This window comes from Petaurus breviceps, unplaced genomic scaffold, assembly GCF_028583685.1.
Source record: "Petaurus breviceps papuanus isolate PSGF00001 unplaced genomic scaffold, PetGlider_PUasm1.0 177, whole genome shotgun sequence".
Taxonomy (NCBI): Eukaryota; Metazoa; Chordata; class Mammalia; order Diprotodontia; family Petauridae; genus Petaurus; species Petaurus breviceps.
The window spans coordinates 1,058,269-1,082,219 of record NW_027185776.1 but is presented as its reverse complement, the minus strand read 5'-3'; the positions used below and the strand labels follow the sequence as shown (position 1 = coordinate 1,082,219).

Sequence of the window (23,951 nt, the reverse complement as noted above, 5' to 3'; positions counted from 1 at the left end):
TTATTTATATTTTCAAACGTCCATCTTTTTTTCTGTATGGTTAAGCTCAGATTTGCAGGTAGGTCACCCTGGGTTGCATCCTGAGCTCTGTTGCTCTTCAAAACACATTATTCTCTTCTCTCCTATGTTTTCTAGTGGGTGCAGAAGGATCTTGTTTTGTTTGTCTTTTCTTTGTATTGGAAAGTCTTTCTCTTGATTGCTTGCAGAACGTGTTTCTGAATTGAACTGTCAAATTTAACCACTACGTGTCTTGGAGTTTGCAGAGTTGGCTTTGTTTCAGGTGATCTGTGAATTCTTTTCATGGGAACTTAGGTTTTTTTATGTTCAGAATTTAGGGCAATACTCTTCCATTAATTCCTTCATCAAGGTGTTAAGATTTTTTTTTGTTCTGTTGTGTTCTTCTGGGAGACCTATAATCTTTAGATTGTCTCTGCACATCCTGTCTTTGAAATGCATGTTTTGCTTGCAAAGGAAGCATATTTTTAATGTTATTTTTTTTTCTTTTCTTCTAGGGCCTTCTCTTTCTCTTACTTTTTTGTATTTGCATTCTCAATCTATTGTTCTCATTTGTTTCTTTGGTGAGGTGAACCATTGAAGATTTAAGTTTTTCTATTCTGTTCATTATTTTTGTTGTGCAGGCCATAAATTCTGCTCTTATAGATTTCATTTCTCCTTTAAATCACTCAGGATCAACATGATGTGGTCCTCAAGTTCTCCTCAAACTCTACAGGGTACTGTTTCATCAAGAGTCAGGTCATTTTCCTTTGTTCTGCAATATTCATTCATAGATGTCTGAACTCATTTATTACATATGGAAACCATGTTTCTTTCTATTGTTATAGTTTTTCATGTTGCTTTCTTTCTCTGTTTCCTTTCTTCCTTCCTTCCTTTATATATATTTATTGAGGTCTCTTCCCAATATCTTTCATAATTTCAGTCCATCCCCTCTCTCCCCCTTATTTTCCTTATCACTCACTTTCTGACTACTGATATGTCAGCCCTTTTCTGCACTGGTTCACCAGCCTAGGTCTCCGAAATAGTTGACTTTTGTCAGAACTGTCCCTGAGTGCTGTGCTCTTTCCCTTAGGCTTGGTGGAATGATGCATAGCTCCTCATATGCACAGTGTCCTGTCCTGGTGATCTGCCACATTTATTCTGCTCCTCAATTTTCTGGTCTGGCATTGGCAGTTCAGAGCTTTGCAGCGCTGGTGATTTTGGGTTGTAGCTCCCATCATGCTTTTACTTCTGAAGAGCTGTGGCCATGCTGGCTGTCAAGGCACAAACAAACTTCAGCAGCCTGGAGTTGGGATCTCCATGGCCCTAGAAAGTGGGATTGGGACCAAGGTGCAGTGGTGGGATTTGATGCAAGCCTATGGTGTGTCCTTGGGTCTCCTGGTGCAGCCCTGATACAGGTGACAGGGGAAATAGATGAATTGCACTGAGTGAGTTCAAGGTGAGTATCAGTTCTGGGTTTAGGGGGATTCCCTTTTTTAGCCTTCTTTTGAATTCTGGGTGTCCTAGGTCATGGAAATAGTTGAAGCTACTTTATATTTGGTACATAATTTCTGTTTTGAAAAGTTTTGAGAAGTCAAAGTTATGAGAGAATAGTCCACCAACTAACTCATTGTTCATGTGACCCAAAAAATCTAGTGTTTTAAGGTTTGCAAAGTGCTTTACATATATTATCTCATTTTATCCTCATAACAAACCTGGGAGAGACTCCCTAGTTTACAGATGAGGAAATGAAGGCAAACAGGTTATAAGATTTGCCCAAGTTCAAACAGCCAGTAAAGGTCTGACGCCGGAATCGAATTCACGTCCTCCTAATTATAGGTCCTGTGTTCTATACACTGCTTAGCTGCCTCATATTGGTGAGTGACTTCTTTGAGATCATATAGCTATTTAGGGGCAGAGGCAGTGTTTGTTATCAGGTCACTTCATGCCAAGTACAGGATCCTTTTCACCATTCCCCACTATCTTCTAATAGTAATAAATGACCTACCTCCTATATAGTTGACTTAGATATAATCTGATAGTCACTGATGGCTTTTTGGAGTTGTTTCATCACATTTAAGAGGACTAACTTCAAAATTCCTGGAATGTTCACCCATTTGCACCAAAGAACATTTCCTACAGAAAAGGTATGTAGGTCTACTGCAGGATACCCAAGCAGCTGCTGGAGACCTCGTAGGGAAGAAGGGAAACTTCTTTAGAATACAGAAGATATGGAGCATGGGGCTGGGCCTGCGATCCCTGCCTTTTTATCACTGGCCTTTCTCTTAGTGACTTAAATACTCCGACTGCTCCAGCAGTCTAAGCAGATGCATCTAGGGGATTTCCTAAAGCCCACTCTCCCAATGGAATAAAGAAATGAGATACCACACATAGGAATCTAAGGAAGTTCAGCAAAACCCTGACAGCCTGATAGCACAGAGGCCATATTAGGATACAGAGCTGAATACTTTCCTTATCTCTGCCTCCTGACTAGGTTGGCTTCCTTCAAGTCTCAGCTAGAATCTCACCTACAGGAAGTTTCCCCTCAAACCTTTTAATCCTCATACCTTCTCTCAGTTGATTATTTACAATTTATCTTGATATATTATTTGTAACGTTGTTTCCCTATTGTCTATCCCATTAGACTGTGAGCCTCTTGAAAGCAGGGACTATCTTTTACCTTTTTCTGAATCCCTAGCACTCAGCACAATGTTTGGCACATAGTAAGTGATGAATAAAAGTATACTGAATGACTGATGATACCTACACTTATTTGTTCTGTCTTTTGTCTTAACAGGTGTTTTTTGTTGTTCTTCGGTCACGTCTGACTCTTCGTGACCCCATTTGGGTTTTTCTTGGCAAAGATCCTGGAGTGGTTTGCCATTTCCTTCGCGGGCTCATTTTACAGATGAGGAACTAAGGCAATATTTCTAAGTGACTTGACTAGGGTCACACAGCTAGTGTCTGAAACTGGATTTGAACTCATGAAGAAAATGATTCTTCCTGATTCTCAATCCACTGCTCCATCCACTGCATCAACAGAGACTAGTTTTAAATCACCAGTTATCTTATGCTCGTAAAACCTCCAAGTTAATCACTACTCAGCAAAAAGTATCAGACAGGGAAAAGAATATGGATTTTGAATCAGAAGACTTGGATGCAGGTTATATCTCAATGACTTATTACCCATATGACTTTCAATAAGTTAACCAATCTGGGCCTTGATTTCCTGATCTATAACATGAAGGATTTGGGTTAGATGTTATCTAGGATCTCTTCTAACTCTCTATTAATTAATAACAAGAGTGGAATTACCTACAGGTGTTCTCATCAATCAATGAGTCAACCAGCATTTATTAAGCTCCAATTACACACAGAGAACTATGTGATAGGAGGTGGGTCTGCAATACAAAAGCAACAGTCTCTGAAACTCAGGGACTTTACAATTAACAGTTATGTGACTTGCCCAGGGTCACACAGCTAGTAAATGTCTGAGGCTGGATTTGAACTCAGTTCTTCCTGATTCCAAGCCTGGTACTCTATCCACTGTGCCACCTAGCTGCCCCATCTCTCTCCCTATCTAATAATCAAAATCATCAGGATTTTGTCATATCAAAGACTCAATAAGAATCAAAATTCAAGAAAATTACTATCTTTCAACTATTTAATCTAAAGGATCCTTGGCCTTTTGTGTTATAAAGCTCTTTGGCAGTCTGATGAAGCCTACAGACACTCAAAATAATTGTTTTAAATGCATAAAATAAAATGCACAGGACTAGAATTCCATTTTTACTGAAATGCAGTTATCTGAATATTTTTTTTTAAGTTCATAAATCACATGTAAAAAAATTCCTGATCCTAACACAAAAGATATAATCACAAAATCAAAAGTCCATTCACATTTCAAGACAACACTGGTCCTTCAGCATATGGAGAGAATATTTAATAATAAACATTTTATAATAGCCCTTAGTTTGCCTTATGCAATAACAATGCATTCTGTATATAATCCATTCTTTATAAAAGAGTAAACTCTTGACTACACAGACTAAGAGAGATGAGATATATGCACAATACAAAAACACTGTATTGTAAGGTAGGAAGAGAAAAACCATTCCCATTTTACAGATCAGAAAACTGAGGGTGAAATTAAAATATCTTACCCAAGATCACAAGACTGATGTGAGAAAGAACCTAATGAAAAAACTGAAGTTTTTAAGTGTTGTTCCCCTAACTTCATTTTCGTCATAAGATCAGTGGGTTTTATTGAATGATTTTTGCATAATGGGGTTTTGGGGGAATGTATATGTTACATCACACCAGAACTGCCTGAACTAGAAAGATCTTAGTACAAGGCAAGAGTCCCAAGAAGAACGGTTGGGACAAGAAGCTTCTTATTGGGAGGTCCCTACTGCAATTCAATGAAATTGGAGATTTCCCCAAAAAGTTCTACTGTTATCCCAAAGTATTATGTAAATCTTGCATTTTCATGAGTTTATACTTGCTAACTAAAATGTAAGATGACCCAAAAAATGACCTCTCTACACCACTCAAAAGCAATTGATGATATAACTTAACGAAGCTTTTAAGCAGATTACTACGAAACTAAAATTTATCCATTTTGAGGCTCCCTGACATCCAACTGTAACAGTTTAAGGCACGTTCCCGGCTTAATATCAGTATCTATCTTGGGCAGGACTACACTTGTAAAAATGCTCAGTAGTTTCAAAGCTCCCATAGTACTCATTTATGTAAACCATTATCCTCCAAGTGACCAAAAGGGTAGAAGATTAAACTTTCCCCCCAATCTACACTCTCTCTCTTTTTTTTTTAAGCAATTGGGGTTAAGTAACTTGCTCAAGGTTACATGGCCAGGTGTTTCTGGGCAGGTGCTAAGTGTCTGAGTCCAGATTCAATCCCAGGTCATCTCGACTCTGGGGCCGGTGTTCTTACTCGCTGTACTACCTGGCCACTGCTACACTAACTCTTAAAAAAACCAAAAACTACAAAGATGATTTCTGTATCAGGCACAGAAAGGGTACTGCTGAATCCACAGGCCAAAAAACGAAGAATCTAAACATGGTAAAGGCCTTCACGCTGGAGAATACCATGAGGTTACTTGGTATCCTCTCCAACTCTACAATCTAGCCATAGATGAAAAAATAGATCGACCAGCTTGTACCTGGGATCCATCCAGAGATCAATCTGTCATCATATCCCTTGTAGGTTCCTCACCCTATTGCAAAAGATATTGATTTGGTCCATTCATGTGAAGAGAAAGAGGCGGGGATGGAGAGGTCCATAGAAAAGAGCTGCAAAAAGCAGATTTCCTATAACCCAGTCAGAAATGGAAAGGGAAAAAAATCCAAGAAGAAATTAGGGCATTGTTGGTGGAGTTGTCAATTGGTATCATTTCTGGAAAGCAATTTGGAATCACATAAAGAAAATGACTAAAATGTACTTACTTACATTTTGATCTAGGTGTACTTATACTTATATTCCATTGCTTAGGCATACAATCCAAGGTCACTGACAAAAATTCTGTTCTATGTACACACAAATCTTTAGAGTATCACTTTTGTGGTAGCAAAGAATTGGAAACAAAGTTAAATAGCTATTGACTGGAGAATGCCTAAACAAAATGAGGTGTGTGAAAACAATGGAATCTTAGTATGTTTAATTATTGTTGTTCATCCCTTTGTATTCAAAGAAGACCAATGACATCATGGGTGATGTCCTGGCTTGTGTGTGAATTAGATTTCAGTGAGGCAGCGGTCATGGAAGCTCAGTGGCAAGACAAAAATCAGGACAACTGGAGATGGTCTGGGATGTAGTGGATGACCTAGGCCTCTTCAATGTCTGAACAAGCTCTAAATTGTTCCAGCTGCCTTCATGACCATTGGAATAAACTTCTCATCTGCCCGTTCTGCTGGGAATGTGGGAAGTCTTCAGGAGCTTAGGGTAGATATGCCCCTAACTCACTGGGTGCTTAATAAGGAACTGATGAATATGGAGAAGCATGCAAAGACCTGTATGAATGGGTACAAAATGAAATGGGGAGAACCAGCAAAATAACATATGCAATGACTCTAATGACGTAAAGGAACAACCAAAAAACTATCAAAATTGAAAGATGTTAAATCACTACAACCAAACTTAGGCCCAAAGAAAAGATATGAGAAGATAGTCCCTTCTCAATCCTCTACAGAGGTAAGGGTCCACAACTGTGGCACATTACATACATCATCAGGCTTTTCTAATGTGTTGGACAGTTTTGATGAAATTTCTGGGAAGAATTAGGATGGATATGGAGGGAAATGTGGGCGATAGCAAAAGAAAAGATATCAACAACATTTTTCAAAGGAATAGAGACAACATATGGATGAGAACTGATGAAAGTGTCAAATTGAAACATCTTAAGACAACTTAAAAATAATTTTTTTCCATATGCATTTTAAGGTGAAGGTAACTGTTAAATAAACAGGATGTGAAAATTCTGACTTCTCTGATCACTTGATCAACAATCTCTGATTCATGTACTATGGAACTTACATATGCTGAAGGGAGAAAAAGAACTCCAAGTTCATAAGATCGGATCATCAGCTGGGTACCATTTTTCTCCAAAGCTCCCCAAGCAGCCTTAGATAAGTTTGCACTGCAAAGACAAACAGAAAGACGGGCCTGGTTATGCAAAACAAGGTTTTCATGCCTGTTCAACTCTTAGAGCTAAAAGAAAATAACATCAAAACAAAAAAACCACGCACTAGCTTTCCTACAGAAATGAAAATCCTATTGTACTATATAATCCTCAAGGCCTGAATATTTAATCACTAATTAGGGTAACTTTGCAGCTCCTTAGAAGCGTTCTGAATAACAACTATTAAGAAAATTTTTTAATTAAAAAATTTAAAGTACTATGAAGGTCATCTGAGTTAAAATAAGAAATTGCTGAATTTCTTAATGGTAATTAAAGGACAAAGAAAATTTATTTTACATCAAAACTTTTCTCCTGAACCTTGAATATCTAGTATATATTCTTTGGTTTGACAGCTAGATGGTACAACGGACAGATTGTTAGCCTTGGAGTCAAGAAGATATAAGTTCAAATCCTTCCTCAGACATTCAGCTATGTGATAGTGAGTAGGCCATTTACCCAATCTCACCTTCAGTTTTCTCATCTATAGAATGGGTTGTTGTGAGGCTCAAATAAGATCATAAAACTTTCTGTGAACTACAAAGTGTTAAATAAATGCTAGCTATTTCACTTTTTAAAATTTTTATTCTGAATTTAAACAAAAGAGAAAATTTGCAGATACGGATCACACAAAAAAAGGATTCTACATGAAACTATGAATCCTACTTTCACACCTGTTCATATTTTAAAAGTATATAATAAAATCTACACATTATTTTCAAAACTGTCCTGCTTAGGTTTCCTTCTGAACTTTCCTTTATTCTCCTCCGAGCTTCAAAAAATGTTACAATGGTTTTTTCTAAGGGCACTGATATTACTAATCCACCCCAGGCCCCTTAAAAAATCAAGAAACAGAAAGGAAAAAAACAACCTCCTATAACAAACACAGTTAAGCAAAATAAATCCTTAAATCACATAGCAAACATCTCCAAAATGCACTTTGTGTCTATACATTATCCAGAGACATGATTGGACACTTTCCAGATCACAGTTTTTAAGTCTTTCATAGCTTGTTATTATCCTTACATAAACTGTTTTTCTGGTTCTGTTCACTTAAATCTATCATGCAAGATTCTCTGAAATTGCCTCTTTTCTCATTTCTCATGTGCATTAATATTCTATTATAGTCATAGATCACAATTTGTTTAGTCATTCTTAATTCTAAGAGATCTAAGGAGACCCCTTGAATTCTAATTCTTTGCTTTTCCTTCCCCACCCCCAAGCAATCTCTTTAGGATCCATAAATTTATTTTGCTTGTGATTTCCCCCTTCCCAGTATTAACTTTTCTTTCACTCATCCTCTCCTCCTCACTCCCAGCCATCATCCTTGTTTGCTTCCTTGTTGAGATTGATTTATTTCTACACCAAACTGTGTATGGGCTTCTGTCTCTGTCTCTCTTCTTGGTCCATTTCAAATAACAATGAGATTCATCTGATGTCTCCTCCCCCAACCCTTCCTCCACGTTTTTACATTCTTTTTATGCATCCCAATTATGAGCGTCAGTAAATTTTACTAATTTCTTTCTCCTTTCTACATTACTTTATTCCTTTTACCTTCCCTTCCCTTTCTTCAAGCCCTCAGAACAGAATCAGTGTACTCTCAGTTCCTATTTTGTTGTTGTTATAAATTCAGTTCCCTCCATCACCTTTCAAGACATTAAAGTTCTGAGGTGATAGATTTCTTCTCCCCTTATAATGTTGACACTACATCATTACACAGCTTCTTCCAATGGCCCAAATAAATTCAGCCTTTCTAGGTTCTTTAAGACAATGATATCTGTTTCAGAATTCCTACTCCGGTCGGATCTTTTCATCAGAAATCCTGGCCTATATATTCTATTCCATTAAAGTTCCATTTTCCCCCCAACAGGATCATACATAGCTTCTCTTCAGGGTAAGTTATTTTTGGTTTTAAGCTCCTTTATTTTACCTTTTAGAATACTGTATTTCGAGATCTCCTCTGGTTTTTAATAAAAGTTGTTAGGCTTCATGTGATGCTTGTTGACTATAGTTGTTTGGTACATGAATTGCTTCTTTCTGTATGTTTGCAGTATTTTTTCTTTAACATGGCAAGCTCAGGATTTGGGGCCTTTTCCTTTTAGAGGTTCTTTCAGGCCACAAATTGCTTTTATGTTGTATTTACCCTTTAGTTCTAATAGGTATGGGCAGTTTTCAATTATGATTTCTTGAAATATAGTGTCTAGAACTCTTTTTTGGCTTTTTGGAGGAGGAAGGCAGGGCAAATGGGGTTAAGTAACTTGCCCAAGGTCACACGGCTAATAAGTGTTAAGTGTCTGAGGCTAGATTTGAACTCAGGTCCTCCTGACTCCAGGGCCAATGCTCTATTCACTGCGCCACCTAGCCACCCCATAGAATTTTTTTTTAATCATGTTTTCCAGGGAATCCAATTCTTTTGTACTTTGAATCAAATTTTATTTTCATTTCTGAATTCTGACTTCTCCCTCCCCTTCCACTACCCATAAAAGGAAGAAAAAATAAAATTTCATACAAATATATATAGTCATTCAAAAGAGATTCCCAAATTAGCCACGTTTTATACTTTTCTCTCCCCAACCCCCAAAAAAGAGAAGAAAATATGTTTATGTTTGCACGCTGGTGCTATCATCTCCTTATCTGGAGAGGAATAGCAGATTTCAACAAGAATCCTTTGGAAATGGAGTTGATCATTGTGTTAACCAAGGTTAGTAAATGATTAGAATTACAATATTGCTATTATTGTATAAATTTTATTTTTATTTATTATTAAATTTTTATTATTATTGTACAAATCTGGTTGTGTTCACTTTGCTTTGCCTCAATTCATAACCAGTTTTCCCAAGTTTTTTCTGAAGCCTACTTTATCATTTCTTACTATACAACAGTACTGAACCATATTCATAACTGTAACTCGTTCAATCATTCCGCAACTGATAGGCATCAGTTTAGTTTCCAATTCATGCCAACACAAAAGGATATTAAATATTTTTGTATATATGGGGTCTTTTCCTATTTTTAAAAATCTCTTTGAAGTACAGACCTAGCAGCAGTACTGCTAAGAAAAATGGAAGATAGTGTGATACTTTTTGAGGCATAGGTTGAAATTTCTTCCCAGAATGATTGGACTAAATCACAGCTCCCAACAACAGTGCATTAAAATACCTGTTTTCCCACATCTACTCCAGCATTTGGCATTTTCTTCTTTTGTCATCTTAGTCAATATGATAGGGGTAAAATGAAGCCTTAGACTTACTTTAATTTGTAGCATGTATCTAATTATTGGAGATTTAGAGCATTTTTAAAAATATGGCTATTGATAGCTTAGATTTCTTCCACTTAAAACTGCCCATTTTGATCCTCTGAGATTTAAAAAATGGGGAATATCTCTCTTTCTTGAAAATTGGATTCAGTTCCCTATGTATCTTAGAAATGAGAAATTTTAGGGCGGCCAGGTAGCACAGTGAGTAAGAGCACAGGCCCCATTGTTGGGATGACCTGGGATCAAATCCAGGCTCAGACACTTAGCACCCACCCAGAATAACCTGGCCGGGTAACCTTGAGCAAGTTACTTAACCCCAATTGTTTAAAAAAAAAAAAAAATGAGAAATTTTCAGAGAAACTTGCTGCAAAGATTTTTACCCCAGATGGCTGCTTCTCTTCCAATTTTCACTGCATTGGTTTTGTTCAAAATCTTTTTAATTTAATGTAATCAAAATGGCCCACTTGGTCTCCCCTCCACATCTCAACAGGAACTCTTCTTTTTTTTTTTTTTTTTAAACAATCGGGGGTTAAGTAACTTGCTCAAGAACTCTTCTGCTAGCCATAGATTTGACATGTAACATTTTCCATGTTTCACTAAATTTGCTTGTCATCACGCTTTTTGTCTAAATCATACAATACCTGGAAATTATTGTGTTATGTGATGTGAGATGTTGGTCTATACCTGTAGCAGCAAGCACCCCAGTGTCCCCAGGGTGGCTGCTCACACAGATTCTTGGATCTGCTTTGATAAACGAAAGCAACTCAAAATGGGTTAAAAAGCTTACTGTAATCAGTCAAACATGTATCGTTTACCTAGTTCAGGGGAAAAAGGTCAGCACCCCTGAGCTTCAGAATACACAGACAGAATTATCAAGTCAGAGAAACAGATCAAGTAGACAGATTTCCAAAATGTCCAACCATTACATCCATACTCAATCAACATCTGGGTTTTTCAAAGGGGGGGGGGGAGGCCTCCGGACAACAGCTTCCCAAAACACAATTAATCACAGAACACTTCTCAAAGTGACCCCCCAACACACAAAGCCTCACATCAGGGCTTATATAGACTTCTCCTGGCTCAGAGAATGTAACAACCTTTTGACCCACTGGCCAATCAAAAAGTATCTACTGAAAAACAAGCCTCCTACCCCAGGCTCCAGGTGCACTTTAGCCTAGGGGCAGGGAAGATCTTTAAATTTACATTTCCATTACAATACCTAGTTTCAAAAAGACTACTTTCCAATTTTCCCAAAAGTTTTTGTTGACTAGACAGGTCTTAGCTCAATACCTAGAATCTCTTGATTTATCAAATGCTTTGTTATTGTGCTTATCTATTTCTATATATTAGGTACCTACACATTTGCACTACTTAACCTTTCTGTATCTTACCCAAAACCAAATTGTTTTGATGATTACAGCTTTGTAGGGTGGTTTAAAATCTGGCTGTGACATTCCCTTCCTTCACATTTTTTTCACATTAATTCCCCTGACATTCTTAACCTTTTATTCGTCCAAATGAAGTTTATTATTTTTTCTAGCTCTATAAAGTAATTCTATGGTAGTTTGGTTGGTATGACATTAAGTAAATCAATTTAGGTGGTATCGACATTTTTATTCTTTTGGCTTGTCCTATGCATGAGCAATTAGTATTTCTATAATTATTTAGATCTGTCTTTATTTTTGTGATGAGTATTTTGTAATTATGTTCATATAATTCTTATATGCATTTTGGTAGGCAGAATCTCAAACATTTTATACTGTCTGTAGTTATTTTAAATTTCTCTTTATATTTCTTTCTGCTAGAATTTGGTATTAATATGTTATTAATTATTACTTTATTAATAATTATTAATAATTGATTATTAATTTATTAATAAATGCTGATGTTTGCGTGGGTTTATTTTATATCTTGTAACTTCACTGAAATTATTACTGTTTCCATGCATTTTCAATAGCGCCTCTAGAATTTTTACGTAAACCATCATATCACCTGCAAAATGATTGCTTTCATATCTACTTTGCTTATGTGCAATCCTTCAATTTATTTTTTTTCTTATTTTTGCTAAAGCTTGCATTTCCTGTATGATACTGAATAGTAATGATGATAAAGAAAATTCTTGCTTCATCCTGGATCTTACTGAAAAAGCTTCTAGCTGGTACTCATTACAGATAATGCTTGCCCTTGGTTTTAGAAAAATACTACTTATTTTAAGGAATACTTTGTTTACTCCAGTGCTTTCTAGTGTTTTTTAGTAGGAATGGGTGTTGTATTTTGTTAACAACTTTTTCAGCATTTATTGAAATATTCATATAATTTTTTTTTTTGCTTTTTGGAGGGCAATTAGGTTAAGTTACTTGCCCAAAGTCACATGGCTAGTAAGCGTGTCAAGTGTCTGAGGCCAGATTTGAACTCAGGTCCTCCTGACTCCAGAGCTGGTACTCTATTCACATAATTTTTTACTAAAACTATCACTTATGATGATAGTTTTCCTAATACTAAACCAGCTTAGCATTAATGGTAAAAATTCAGCCAAGTCATAGTGCAAGATCTTTATAACATATTGCTGTAGTCTCTTTACAAGTATTTTATTTTAAAAATTTGTCTCAATAATTATTAGAGAAATTTTCTCTGTTTTGACACTCCTTGGTTAAAAGTATTAAGAATATATTTGTGTCACAGAAGGAATTTAGTAGGATCCCTTTGTTTTCTTTATTTTTCAAAGAGTTTATGTAGTACTGGAATTATTCTTTAAAGGTTTGGTAGAATTCACTCACAAATCTATCTGAACCTGGGGTTTTTTGTTTTTCAATTTCATTTATAGCTTGTTCATTTTCCCCCTAAGATAGAACTATTTAAATATTCTATTTCTTGTCCTGTTAATCTTGGGGCAATTTATATTTTTGCAAACATTCATCTACTTCATTTAGATTGTCAGTTTTATTGGCATAGTTTTTTCTAAAAAAAAATAATCCTAATTACTTTTATTAGGGCAGAGAGGTAGGGAGTGAATAGAACACTTGGCCTGCAGTCAGGAAGACCTGAATTCAAATCTAGTTGCAGACATCTGCAAGCTGTCCATGTCTTAATGTTATATTTTTGTTGTTTTTAAGATTTACATGTTGTCATACGTGTAGAATAAATTTTTTATTAAAAAATAAACATACAAGTTAAAGTTATTTTTGTTTACTGACAAGAGTGTGGGGAGAATGACCTTTTTTGTAAAAAAGGTAGGGACATCACTTTATAGAAAGCAGGGGAATCAATGATTTAAATTTTGAATACTACCCAAGCAAAGCTTGTCACTGACTCTCAAAAGGTCTTAATTTTATCCATTATGACTATCTTCATCACCTAGCAAGTCCAAGAACACAATCTGTAGACTGATTAGCTGCATTACAATCTTATTTTAAAAGAATCTCTATTTCATGCAAAAATATTTTAAAAGCCCTAAACAATACATATAAACACACAAAAATTTTTCAGTGTAGACCAACATGGTAACCGGTAAATATTTTCCCAATTAGTTCTCCTGTGTCCTCCAAAATGATCATCTCTATGGCTCACTAACAGTGTCCTTTGATTTCACTACTGTACCCTTTTTATAGCTACAATAATGGGTCACAGAAACCTCCCAGAGACCACTAGTAATTTCTGGTAAATAGCAGTGGACTTGGAGGAAGAAAATCCAGATTGCAGTCCTGGTTCTATCCTTAGTCTTATCTTGGATAGGTTACTTCCTCTATGTGGACCTGTTTCCTAATATGTAAAACAGAAAACTCATCAATATAATCTGATTCCTTCTAGCTTCAATGCTATGTCTAATTCTTCATCACAATTTTCACTGGAAAAAATAGAGCCTTATGAGGAATCTCTATAAAACATCCACATGGGGTGGCTAGGTGGCGCAGTGAATAGAGCACCAGTCCTGGAGTCAGAAGGAGGTGAGTTCAAATCTGACCTCAGACCTTAACACAAAAACTAGTTGTGTGACCTTGGGGAAGTCACTTAACCCCAATTGCCCTCCAAAAAGCAAAACAAAACAAAATTTAAAAAATCCACATAACTACCTGAAATAGTAAGATTTCTTCTTTACATCCCAAGAACAAACAGTGTAGATATATAAGTGACTACACTGATGGGCCTTTGAATCTTATTTTCTTGGGGAACATAAAGTCACTACATATCAGAGACTATGCAGCTGACTAAAAGCAATGGAGAGTGGAGAGATTTCCTCAACCCTGTCCCCTACCCCCAAAGTAACTGCTCTAAAGGTGAAGTTACTTAGCTTATTTTTGAACCAATGATCCAAATCAACAAACATTTATTAAGCATCTATTATGTGAAAGGCACTGTCAGGTGCTGTGGGAATAAAATAAGACATGGTCCTTGCCCTCAAGGAACTCTGATACAATAAGGGAGATAAGATATGTATGAAGATAACTGTAATATGAAATAAACATGGTTAAGTGCATAACGGAGTATAAAGGAACTGAGAATTTTAAGGAAAAAGAGATGAGTTGCTTTAACTACAAACTAGATAGGCAGTGACTAACATGGTATAATTTAAGAAGTGCCCCAAAGCCTTCCCAAATCCACAATAACCACCCTATTGGATTAGTTGGCACAGTGCTCATAAGTACTTAGCACAGTGCCTAGAATATAGTAGGCACTTAATAACTGCTTCTTCTTCTCCCACCCCTTTCATGTTATCTGGTAAGCCTACCACATTAAACCATCCTCCCCCATTAATATCTCAGTTCAGAAATGAATTAATCAGATTTAATATCTTCCAACTGAGGCCGTTAATGCTTACTTTACTGAGAAATTGAGACTATTCCTGATGAGTCCTCTCTTTTCCTTTCCCTTTATCTCAAAATCTCTTGCCTTCATTACTTTCTCCTGCTTTTCCCTAGTCTCTGATGAAGTGGCCCTTCTCCTTGCCAAGTATAACCCTCTTCATGCACCATGGATCCCATTCCCTTTGGTTTTTCCAAGTTGTTAATACCAACACTGAACCAAACTTCTGGACTCCAATTTTGCAAACTAAATCAAAGGAGGACTGAAAAATATCACACTGGTAGCTCAGAATAAAAAGTAACAAAGGAAAAGAAAAACAACTTGGGATCAGAACAAAGAATCCTAAGAATCACAGAAGGTAAAAAATGGAGCTAGAATGTGATCATCTATTTACTCTTTTTTTGGGGGGGGAGGGGGGGAACGGTACAGGGTGATTGGGGTTAGTGCCCAAAGTCACATGGCTAGTAAGTGTTAATTAAGTGTCTGGGCATGGATTTGAAGTCAGGTCCTCCTGAATCCAGGGCTGGTGCTCTATTCACTGCACCACCTAGCTGCCCCGAAAATGTGATCATCTAATCTGATCATTTCATTTTACAAAGTCAGGGAGGTTACAGGAACTGTCCATGGTCACACACTGGAGAGAATGGCAAAGCATGAAGGTTTTCTGCTTTTTCCACTATGTTGTCTCCCCAGCTGCTGCTTCACAGATGCTAGTACAGAATCGGTACTAAGGTTTTATGATGATATAAAGAGGGGCAAACCTCTATTTAAAAAACAACAACAACACCCCAAGATATTTCTCTTATATCTCCTTTCCCCTCCTATATATATATATATATATAACATATATATTATATATATAACATATATATGTTATATATATATAACATAGTGTGTATGAATATATATAATATAGTTTATACAATACAATATATACATATATAATATTTATTTATAATATTGGGTTCACTTTCTGGCTATGTGACCCTGGGGAAGTCACTTGACCCTGTCTGCCTCAGTTTCTTCATCTGTCAAATAAGCTGGAGAAAAAAGTGGGAAACCATTCAAATATCTTTGCCAAGGAAACTCCACATGAGGTCACAAAGAGTCAGACACAACTGAAATGACTGAACAACAAACACATATAGAGTATAGATGTAGTTTATAGGCACATCCACATGAATACATACATATACACATGCATGCACATGTATAGATACATATGTATTGTGTATGCGCATATATATGTATGTCTAGACAAGTAGATACACACTTAGAATGCAAAAATTCTATCTTGTATGCAAAACTGCATGGCTGATATTTTGCTGTATGTATGGGTAGGGCTGGATCAAGGAATGGTTTTTGTGCACCATCCAGGTTTCTGACTCAGGCTGCCTGTGGATTATATAAAACCTTCGTTCATTGTACATACTTAATGAACACTGGAATTGAACAGAACTGGAGAGGAGCTCTGCAATTTCCAAAGTTCCCTGGAGACTGGTTCCTGATGTGTTGTAGTATTTTAGAGATAATACCTAGCCTGATCATTAAGATCATGGCGTGTTACTGAAAGTTCTGCGTCAGTTATGTCCTTACAATATTGTTTCTGCCTTCTTGGCTCTAATTCTTCAGGGTACAGAGATACTAGGCTGGAAAATACAAATTAACACAACTCTGAGGGCCTACCTCAAACAGAAATATGTGTGAAAATTGCTGGTGGAGCTATTCGGCAAAGCAATTTGGAACTATGCCTGGCAAATTACCTATGCATGTACCTTTCAATGCAGCTATACTGCTAGCATACCTATACCCCAAAATAAATCAAAGAACGTAAAGGTTCTAAATGTACAAAGATATTTGTAGTAGCTCTTTTTGTACTAGTCAAAAATTGGAGACTAAGAGGATATTCTATTGGGGAATGGCTAAACAAATTATGGAACATGGATATAATAGAATATTATTTTGCTATAAGAGTGTGTGAACAATTTTGGAGGAAACAATACTTTTATGAACTGATGCTGAGAGAACAAAACTAGAATAATTCACATAATTATAAATAACCATATACAGAGGAAAAACTTAAGAATGTCTGGATGACACAATGAAAAACCATTTCAATGGTAAAGAAATGGCAAACCCCTCTATTTCAAAAGAACTAAGATAAAATACTATAGTCACCTTATGAGAAAGGATGAACTTATAATGTAAAAGGGGTCTTACATTTTCAAACAGCCAATAAGAAAAATTTTTTATAGGACTATATAAATATATATTAAGGGATTTATTTTGGGTTGGATTAAAAAAAATTGCTCAGTGGGGGTTGATGGGTAGGTGGGGAAGGAGAGATTAATGGAAAAATCCATTTACTAAAAAATTTTTTAAAAAAGACTGTGATCTTAATAATGTATATTCTCTCTCTCTTTCCTTTTTGGAGGGGGAAGGTGGGGCAATTGGGTTTAAGTGACCTGCCCAAGGTCACTATTGATCTTGGCTATTAAGTGTTAAATGTCTGAGGTTGGATTTGAACTCAGGTCCTCCTGACTCCAGAGCTGGTGCTCTAATTGAGGTGCCATCTAGCTGCCCCTATATATTCTCTTCATTGGTAAGAATCACAGCACATTACTTCCTTCTTATCCTTGGATAAATCTTTCTGTTTCTTTCATGGACCTCACTGAGATTTATCTAGAGTACCAGAGGCCTTTCTCTAGGTCTTTTTATTTTAAAATATGTCACAGGCACGCCCTCAGCACTGAGAATGTTTTTTATCCCTGCTTTTTGAGATGACTGACCTACCCCTTCTTCTGACCATCAATTTTGGCTAGGTGGCACAGTGAATAGAGCACCGGCCCTGGAGTCAGGAGAACCTGAGTTCAAATCTGACCTCAGATACTTAACACAAAAAACTAGCCCTGTGACCTTGGGCAAGTCACTTAGCCCCAACTGCCCTCCAAAAAGCAAAAAAAAAAAAAAACCAACCCCCAAAACAAAAAACACAACAATAATATCCCTTATACCACCTTTCGGAGCACAGATCATTATTAGAAATAGGCTATAAATTACTAAGGTCCACGAAGCTTCTCTGCATTGTCTTTTGGATCACCTATAACTCTGATTCCTTGAAAACTGTGGTGTTCCAAGATTCATAACCATACATCAGAGTATGGAAAGCATCTGACTTGAAAACATAGGTCTTCCCTGCAAAATAGGGCAAGAAAAGATAACTTAAGAATCATTGAGCTCCCTGAAAATAATGATTAAAAAAAGCCTGGACACTGTATTTCAAGAAATCATAAATGAAAACTCCAGATCCATTAAAAGTGGAAGGTAAAGGCAAGATCAAAACAATCCATTGTCCACCTGCTGAAAGGGAAGCCCAAAGGAAAAGCATCAGGAATGTCAGAGTCAACATCCAGAGCTTCCTCATCAAAGGAAAAAATACTCTAAGCATTCAGAAAGAAGCAATTCAAGTACTAAACAACTATAGTCAGCCAACATCACATGAGACCTAATAGCTCCTACTAAACAAGAGGGGATACAGGAATATATTAAAAAAGGCAAAAGGGAGGCTGACAACAAAGAACAACTTACACTGCAAAGCTAAGTGTAAATAAAAAAAGACCTTTAGTTAAATTTCTTGTCAAATTTTATTGGTTATGGAATAGGGTACCCTACTGTCTCCATGTCCCCATGGAACATCTAGTTCTATGCAGGACCCCAGAAGCCTTCCCTGTGTCCATACCCTCCAACCATCCCTGAATTTCCATTGCCTGCCCTATCTTTATGCTTGACAAGTAAGTCGAGAATGTTAACATAGTTTTTAGTTACTGTGCCCCCTCATCATGGCAACAGATTTATAGAAACTGAACTTCCACAGAACATTACTATAATTAGTGTTTATGTCCTTTCTTCATATCCCTATTTCATCATCAATACCTTATTTAGATAGGTCAGGTTAGAGTTGTTTTAATTTTGTGCCATATCTTCTTCTCATTTTTATTTGTCTAACTTTGTAGTAGTTTTTATCTTTGCTTTACCAAACCCCTTGTCTGATGATATAGACAAGTCAATTCAAGAATAACTTTTAAATCAATGGAAAATCATTTGACACCTGTTAAAATGTATGTGTGTGTGCGCGCATACATGAGGCAGAGAGAGACAGAAAGAGAGCGAGAGTGAGAGAGAGTGAGAGACAGAGAGTATTCAAATGCTTGCCAAGTCCACTGACTTCTGATTCTTTTCTTGAAAAAAGTATTGATGGATAAATAAGGTTTCAATGAGGTCTGAGTCTTTGGTCTCTTTCATTCCTTGTTCCAGATCCATATTTTCCAAAAAGCTTTTAGTATCCTCACCCACACCCACCACTGCACTGAAGCCACCAGGTAACAGATGTGTATGATTTCATTTGAAGGGTCTTATCTAATACTTTATACTCCCTTACCTCTTCATCTTCTATAGCAGATGTTGGTAAGCTGCAATTATATGTATGACGACCTTTTGGCAGATACTTAAAAATATCTCCAAGCAATTCAAGATGACCAAATATCTGATGAAATTAGGATTCTTGTTGCACAACCAAAATCCACTCTACCCACCCCCTTATCTGCCTCTCTAAAGATGACATGTGGGCCATCCTTCCATTCAGCTACAACTTCCTTCTGTTTTGTTAATGACAAGGATCTCAAAATTAATAGGATTCATCTCCTCCAGGCGTATGATTCCTTGTTGAGCACTGGACAAAGATCTCACATTTAAAGTACAGCTAAGGTACAGTTTATAGACCGCCCCAAACTTAAGATTCTTAGTACCTTCCAGCCCTCTTTCAACATTTCTGCCATCTTCATGGCAGAAGTAGGTGCTGTTTCTTATTTTTGTTTCTTGGGTTATTGTGACCAGTACAGTGGTTGATGAATCCTTCCACACTCAGCTGGGCTGATCCTTGAAAAGCAGATACACTGTGCTGCTGAGACGCTACCTAAAACCTCCCTGACATGGCATAATCTGGTAGTATTTGTGTTCTCCTGGCATAGGCTTTGAGAATCTACGGTCATTTACATGACATGAGGGTACATCAGTACATAATTTGTTTAAAACATTCTTAGAAAAGTTTATCATGGACTATGTGATCCCCTATCTGGCATATGCTTTTAATAACATTAATAAAGTAGAGAAGAGACATAGAGAACACTGCAAACTTCAGTTCTATCAAAGTGGATTATTAGACTAAGTTATCAGGACACTTACTCATTAGATGAGGAATAGAACTGTACCAACAGTGGCTAACTCTATTCCCTGGATTATACTACAGGAAGAAATAACGGGAGGGAGAGAAGGAGAAAAATATTTATTAACTGCCTATGACATTCCAGGCATTGTGCTAAAAACTTTATAAATATTACCTTAACATTTGATCCTCACAACACAGTGAGATAGTTACTATTATGACCTCTATTTCATAGACAAGGAACCAAAGGCAGACAGGTTGCTCAACTTGTGTCTTCTAATTTCAGGCCAACTCTATCCATGGCACCACTGCGCTGCCTGTAAAGAGGTAGGTTCCTAAACATCATGTTTATTGCCAGAGTGCTTTGGATTCCAGTAAGCAGCTGGGCAGCTAGGTGATGCAGTGGATAGAGTTCTGGGCCTGGAGTCAGGAAGATTCATCTTTCTGAATTCAAATCTGGCCTCAGATACTTGTGACCCTGGGTAATCCTGTTTGCCTCAGTTTACTCATCTATAAAATGAGCTGGAGAGAGAAATGGCAAAGTACTCCATTAACTTTACCAAGAAAACTCCAAACGGGGTTACGAAGAGGAGTCGAGCACAACTGAAAATAACAAAACATAAACAGACTAAGGAAGGCATTTTGCCCAGTGCCTGGCCATCAAGACATTACAAGTATGGTGGGCATCAACAAACAAGATCCAGGTAGGGTCTACTGCTTAAAATGGTACTGTTACAACTTCTCAGCAGTCATAGATAGCACACTGGAGAAAGAGATCTCTGGGTCTGGCAATCTCAGCAAAGTCAAGTAATCAGCAAAGGCTCCAGAAGTGGGCAACAGGCAGAGATTTGGACAGGATGGTAAATGGATGAGAGAGAAACTGGGAAATCTTGCAGTAGGCATTAGAAGCAGGTCTAGAAAAGCAAGCATGGTCCCCAGAAACCAGGACTAGTGTTTGGGGGCAATATTCCAATCCATAGGACAATAGAGTAAAGCAGGTGTCAGACCTTTTATACAAGGCAAGGGAACTAGGTAGGGGTTTGAGGATGGATAAGGATGCTCTATGTGTAAGTGGAAGGCAGGTTGGCATAAGGGCAAGTAAAGCAGGATTTTTTGCTGTTTTTCTAGATTGAGTTTTAGTCAAACAAGTGTCTTTGATTGAGTCTTGCTTATGATTGAATCAATATATATTGTATTGCTTGGAGGGAGAGGACAGAGTAGAGAGATAAGCAGAGCTTAGAGAGAGAGGCGAGCGTGTAAGCAGCCTATGGGAACTTGTTTGTGAGGAGGCCTAAGAGAAAGAATGTTTGTGATACTGGCACTCTGTTGATCTGTGTTAATTTCTCAGACAGAAGCCCTGTCTGTTGGTCTTTATGAGAGAATTGAGCTGAAGATTGGAGATGTGCCCATGGAGAAGAAGGCTCAGCTTAAGCCCCTTTTAAGAGCGGTTAAAGTGAATTGAGATGATGGTGCTGGTAATGTGTATAAATATTGTTGTAGCCCTGTTAAGCTTTGTTTTCCTAGAAACAGAAGTTGCAGGCAGGAGCCGCTGGAGCCTGCTGCAGGGCAGGAGCTTGGAGTGGAGCAGGCCCTGTGAGTTGAGAGACGGAGCAGGAGTGGAGAGCGTTGCCTATGTGTGAATCCAGGTGAGTCGGGAGCAGTCAGCCCACAGAAGAAGGGCCATGGGGTTTGGAAGTCAGCCTTGGGTCAAGATGAGAGAGGACTTTACTTGGACACTGTTCACTGACTGAGGAGATTGTGACTTATTGTGACCTAGGGGTGGATGGTATTTTCTGCTACCCCTTAAGGATGTATTGTATTAGAGGAGACCTTAGCACAGGATTCCCTGATTTTGAGGATGCAATGATAAATACTGCTTAATGTGTTGTGCTAGGGAAGACTCTAGCCTAGGACCCCCCGAGTGTGTAACAAGTATTTTGGGGAATGTTACTGAATACAATGATATATCTATGCACCGTAAGATATACTGAGTGCAATGACATATAACATAAAACATGATATATATATCATTTATATGTTATATGTCATATATATGTGATATGCTTTGCTTAAGGATGTTGCTATGAATGTTATGCTTTACTGAACAATGTTGAGTTTATTGCTGAATAGAGAATTCATTATACTGTGTGATTAGACCCTTAAGATTTTTCACAGCAGCAGTCCTCAGGTGTGCTGCTGTGCTTAGCATTACAGGTAGTAAGGCAAATAAAGGAAGCAGCTACTTGATTCTGAGAAATGAGTCAAGATATCAGTTACTAGAACCAGGGTATTGAATCAGAACGGTACCAGAGGCAAGGCTAAACTGTCAAAACCAAGTACAAATGGGTCGTTCTAGTTCTTCTTCCAAGGAATCAGCTCTGCTCGAGAGCCTGGGGAAGAACTGTTTTTGGTACAGCACAAAAAGAGTATGAAGCTATGAGAACTGGACGTTTATAGGGTTTTGTGGGAAGAGGTATCATTATACTGTGAACTGCCTAAGTCCTTTTCCAATGTGACTGTTTGAAGATCTAAGCTTTTTTTCAAGTCTCACATTGATTCAGCAAATATTTACTGAGCACATGTTATCAGCTAGGTACTGAGCAAAGTACTGTGGGAGATAAACAAATGTTTAACATAGAATTACTGTCCCCAAGGAATTTAAAGTCTAATAAGGGAAGATAAAGATACTTTGGTAAATCTGTGATTTCATCGATGTGACTTCTCATTTCCCTGATGCAAGGTGCAATCTATCTATGCCTTCTTACTGTGTGAATTTCGTTTGTATAATTCTACAGATCTTTGTTAAAGGAGCTAGCCAGTAAACAGGAGGCTCCTTCTTGTTGTTTTACTATATTTACTATAATATATTAAATATATGTATATATATTACCGGTATTAATGTACCAGCTGGGTTGTAATGAGTCAATGTGAACTAGAATAGAGGTTTCTAATACAGTGCCATAAGGTTCTGTTCTCAGATCTTTTTTTCTACTGTGATTAAATGCAATTGTCCAGCAGAAGTCTATGAAACTTGTTTTCAATAGCCAATATTTTCCTTGACTCTATATGTATAGTATGTATATATACATACACATGCATCTATATACACACATACATATATATTAATAGTAGTTCATTTTTTCTAATTATATGTAAAGACAATTTTCAACAGTCATTTAAAAAAAGGACTTTGAATTTTTCATCCAAGTTTTTCTCCTTTTCACCCCTCCCACCTCCCCAAGATGGCAAGAAATCTGATATAGGTTATACATGTGCAATAATGCAAAACACATTTCTACATTAGTCATGTTGTAAAAAAAGAAGCAGAACAAAAGGAAAAAACCACAGGGGGAAAAACACAAAAAAAGTAAAAATGGTACGCTTTGATCTGCATTCAGACTCCATCAGATCTTTCTCTGGATGTGGACAGCATTTTCCCTCATAAGTCTTTTGGAACTGTCTTGGATCACTGTATTGCTAAGAAGAGCTAAGTCAATCATACTTGATCATTGCACAGTTATTGCTACTGCATACAATGTTCTCCTGATTCAGCTCAACTATATATGTTTTTAACAAAGTTTTGTTTCTCTTGCGTCCTCAAATGGAAGGGGAGGAGTAAAGTTAGAGAGACAGAGACAGAGAGAGACAAAGATTCTTGTGCTGGGAGTGGTGGCACACACCTGCGATCTCAGCTAATGGGGAGGCTGAGGTTGGTCTATCTCTTGAATATGGGAGTTCTGGGCTGCAGCAGACTCAGCCAATCAGGTGTCTGCATCAGTTTGGTTTTAACATAGGGAGTCTGGGGGAACAAACAGCCTACTGATTGCATAAGGAAGGGGAAAACTAGGCCAAGATGAGGGGAAAAAAAATAGAGCAAGTCAAAGATTCTATACTGGAATCTAGGCACCCAGAGCAGGGTAGGGAGGGAGAGGGAGAGGGAGAGGGAGAGGGAGAGAGGGGGAGAGAGAGAGAGAGAGAGAGAGAGA

General features: G+C 37.4%; 1 protein-coding gene across 6 annotated transcripts in view; it reads right to left on the bottom strand.

Annotated features, from left to right (window-relative positions):
* TDP1 (tyrosyl-DNA phosphodiesterase 1) overlaps positions 1-23,951 on the bottom strand; it is a 160,912-nt gene that overhangs the window by 29,809 nt on the left and 107,152 nt on the right. For all 6 annotated transcript variants that reach the window (XM_069085970.1, XM_069085974.1, XM_069085969.1 and 3 more), the window contains exon 14: positions 6,547-6,649. In XM_069085970.1, the coding sequence (XP_068942071.1) occupies positions 6,547-6,649 (103 nt within the window). The remainder of the gene's footprint in view (positions 1-6,546; positions 6,650-23,951) is intronic.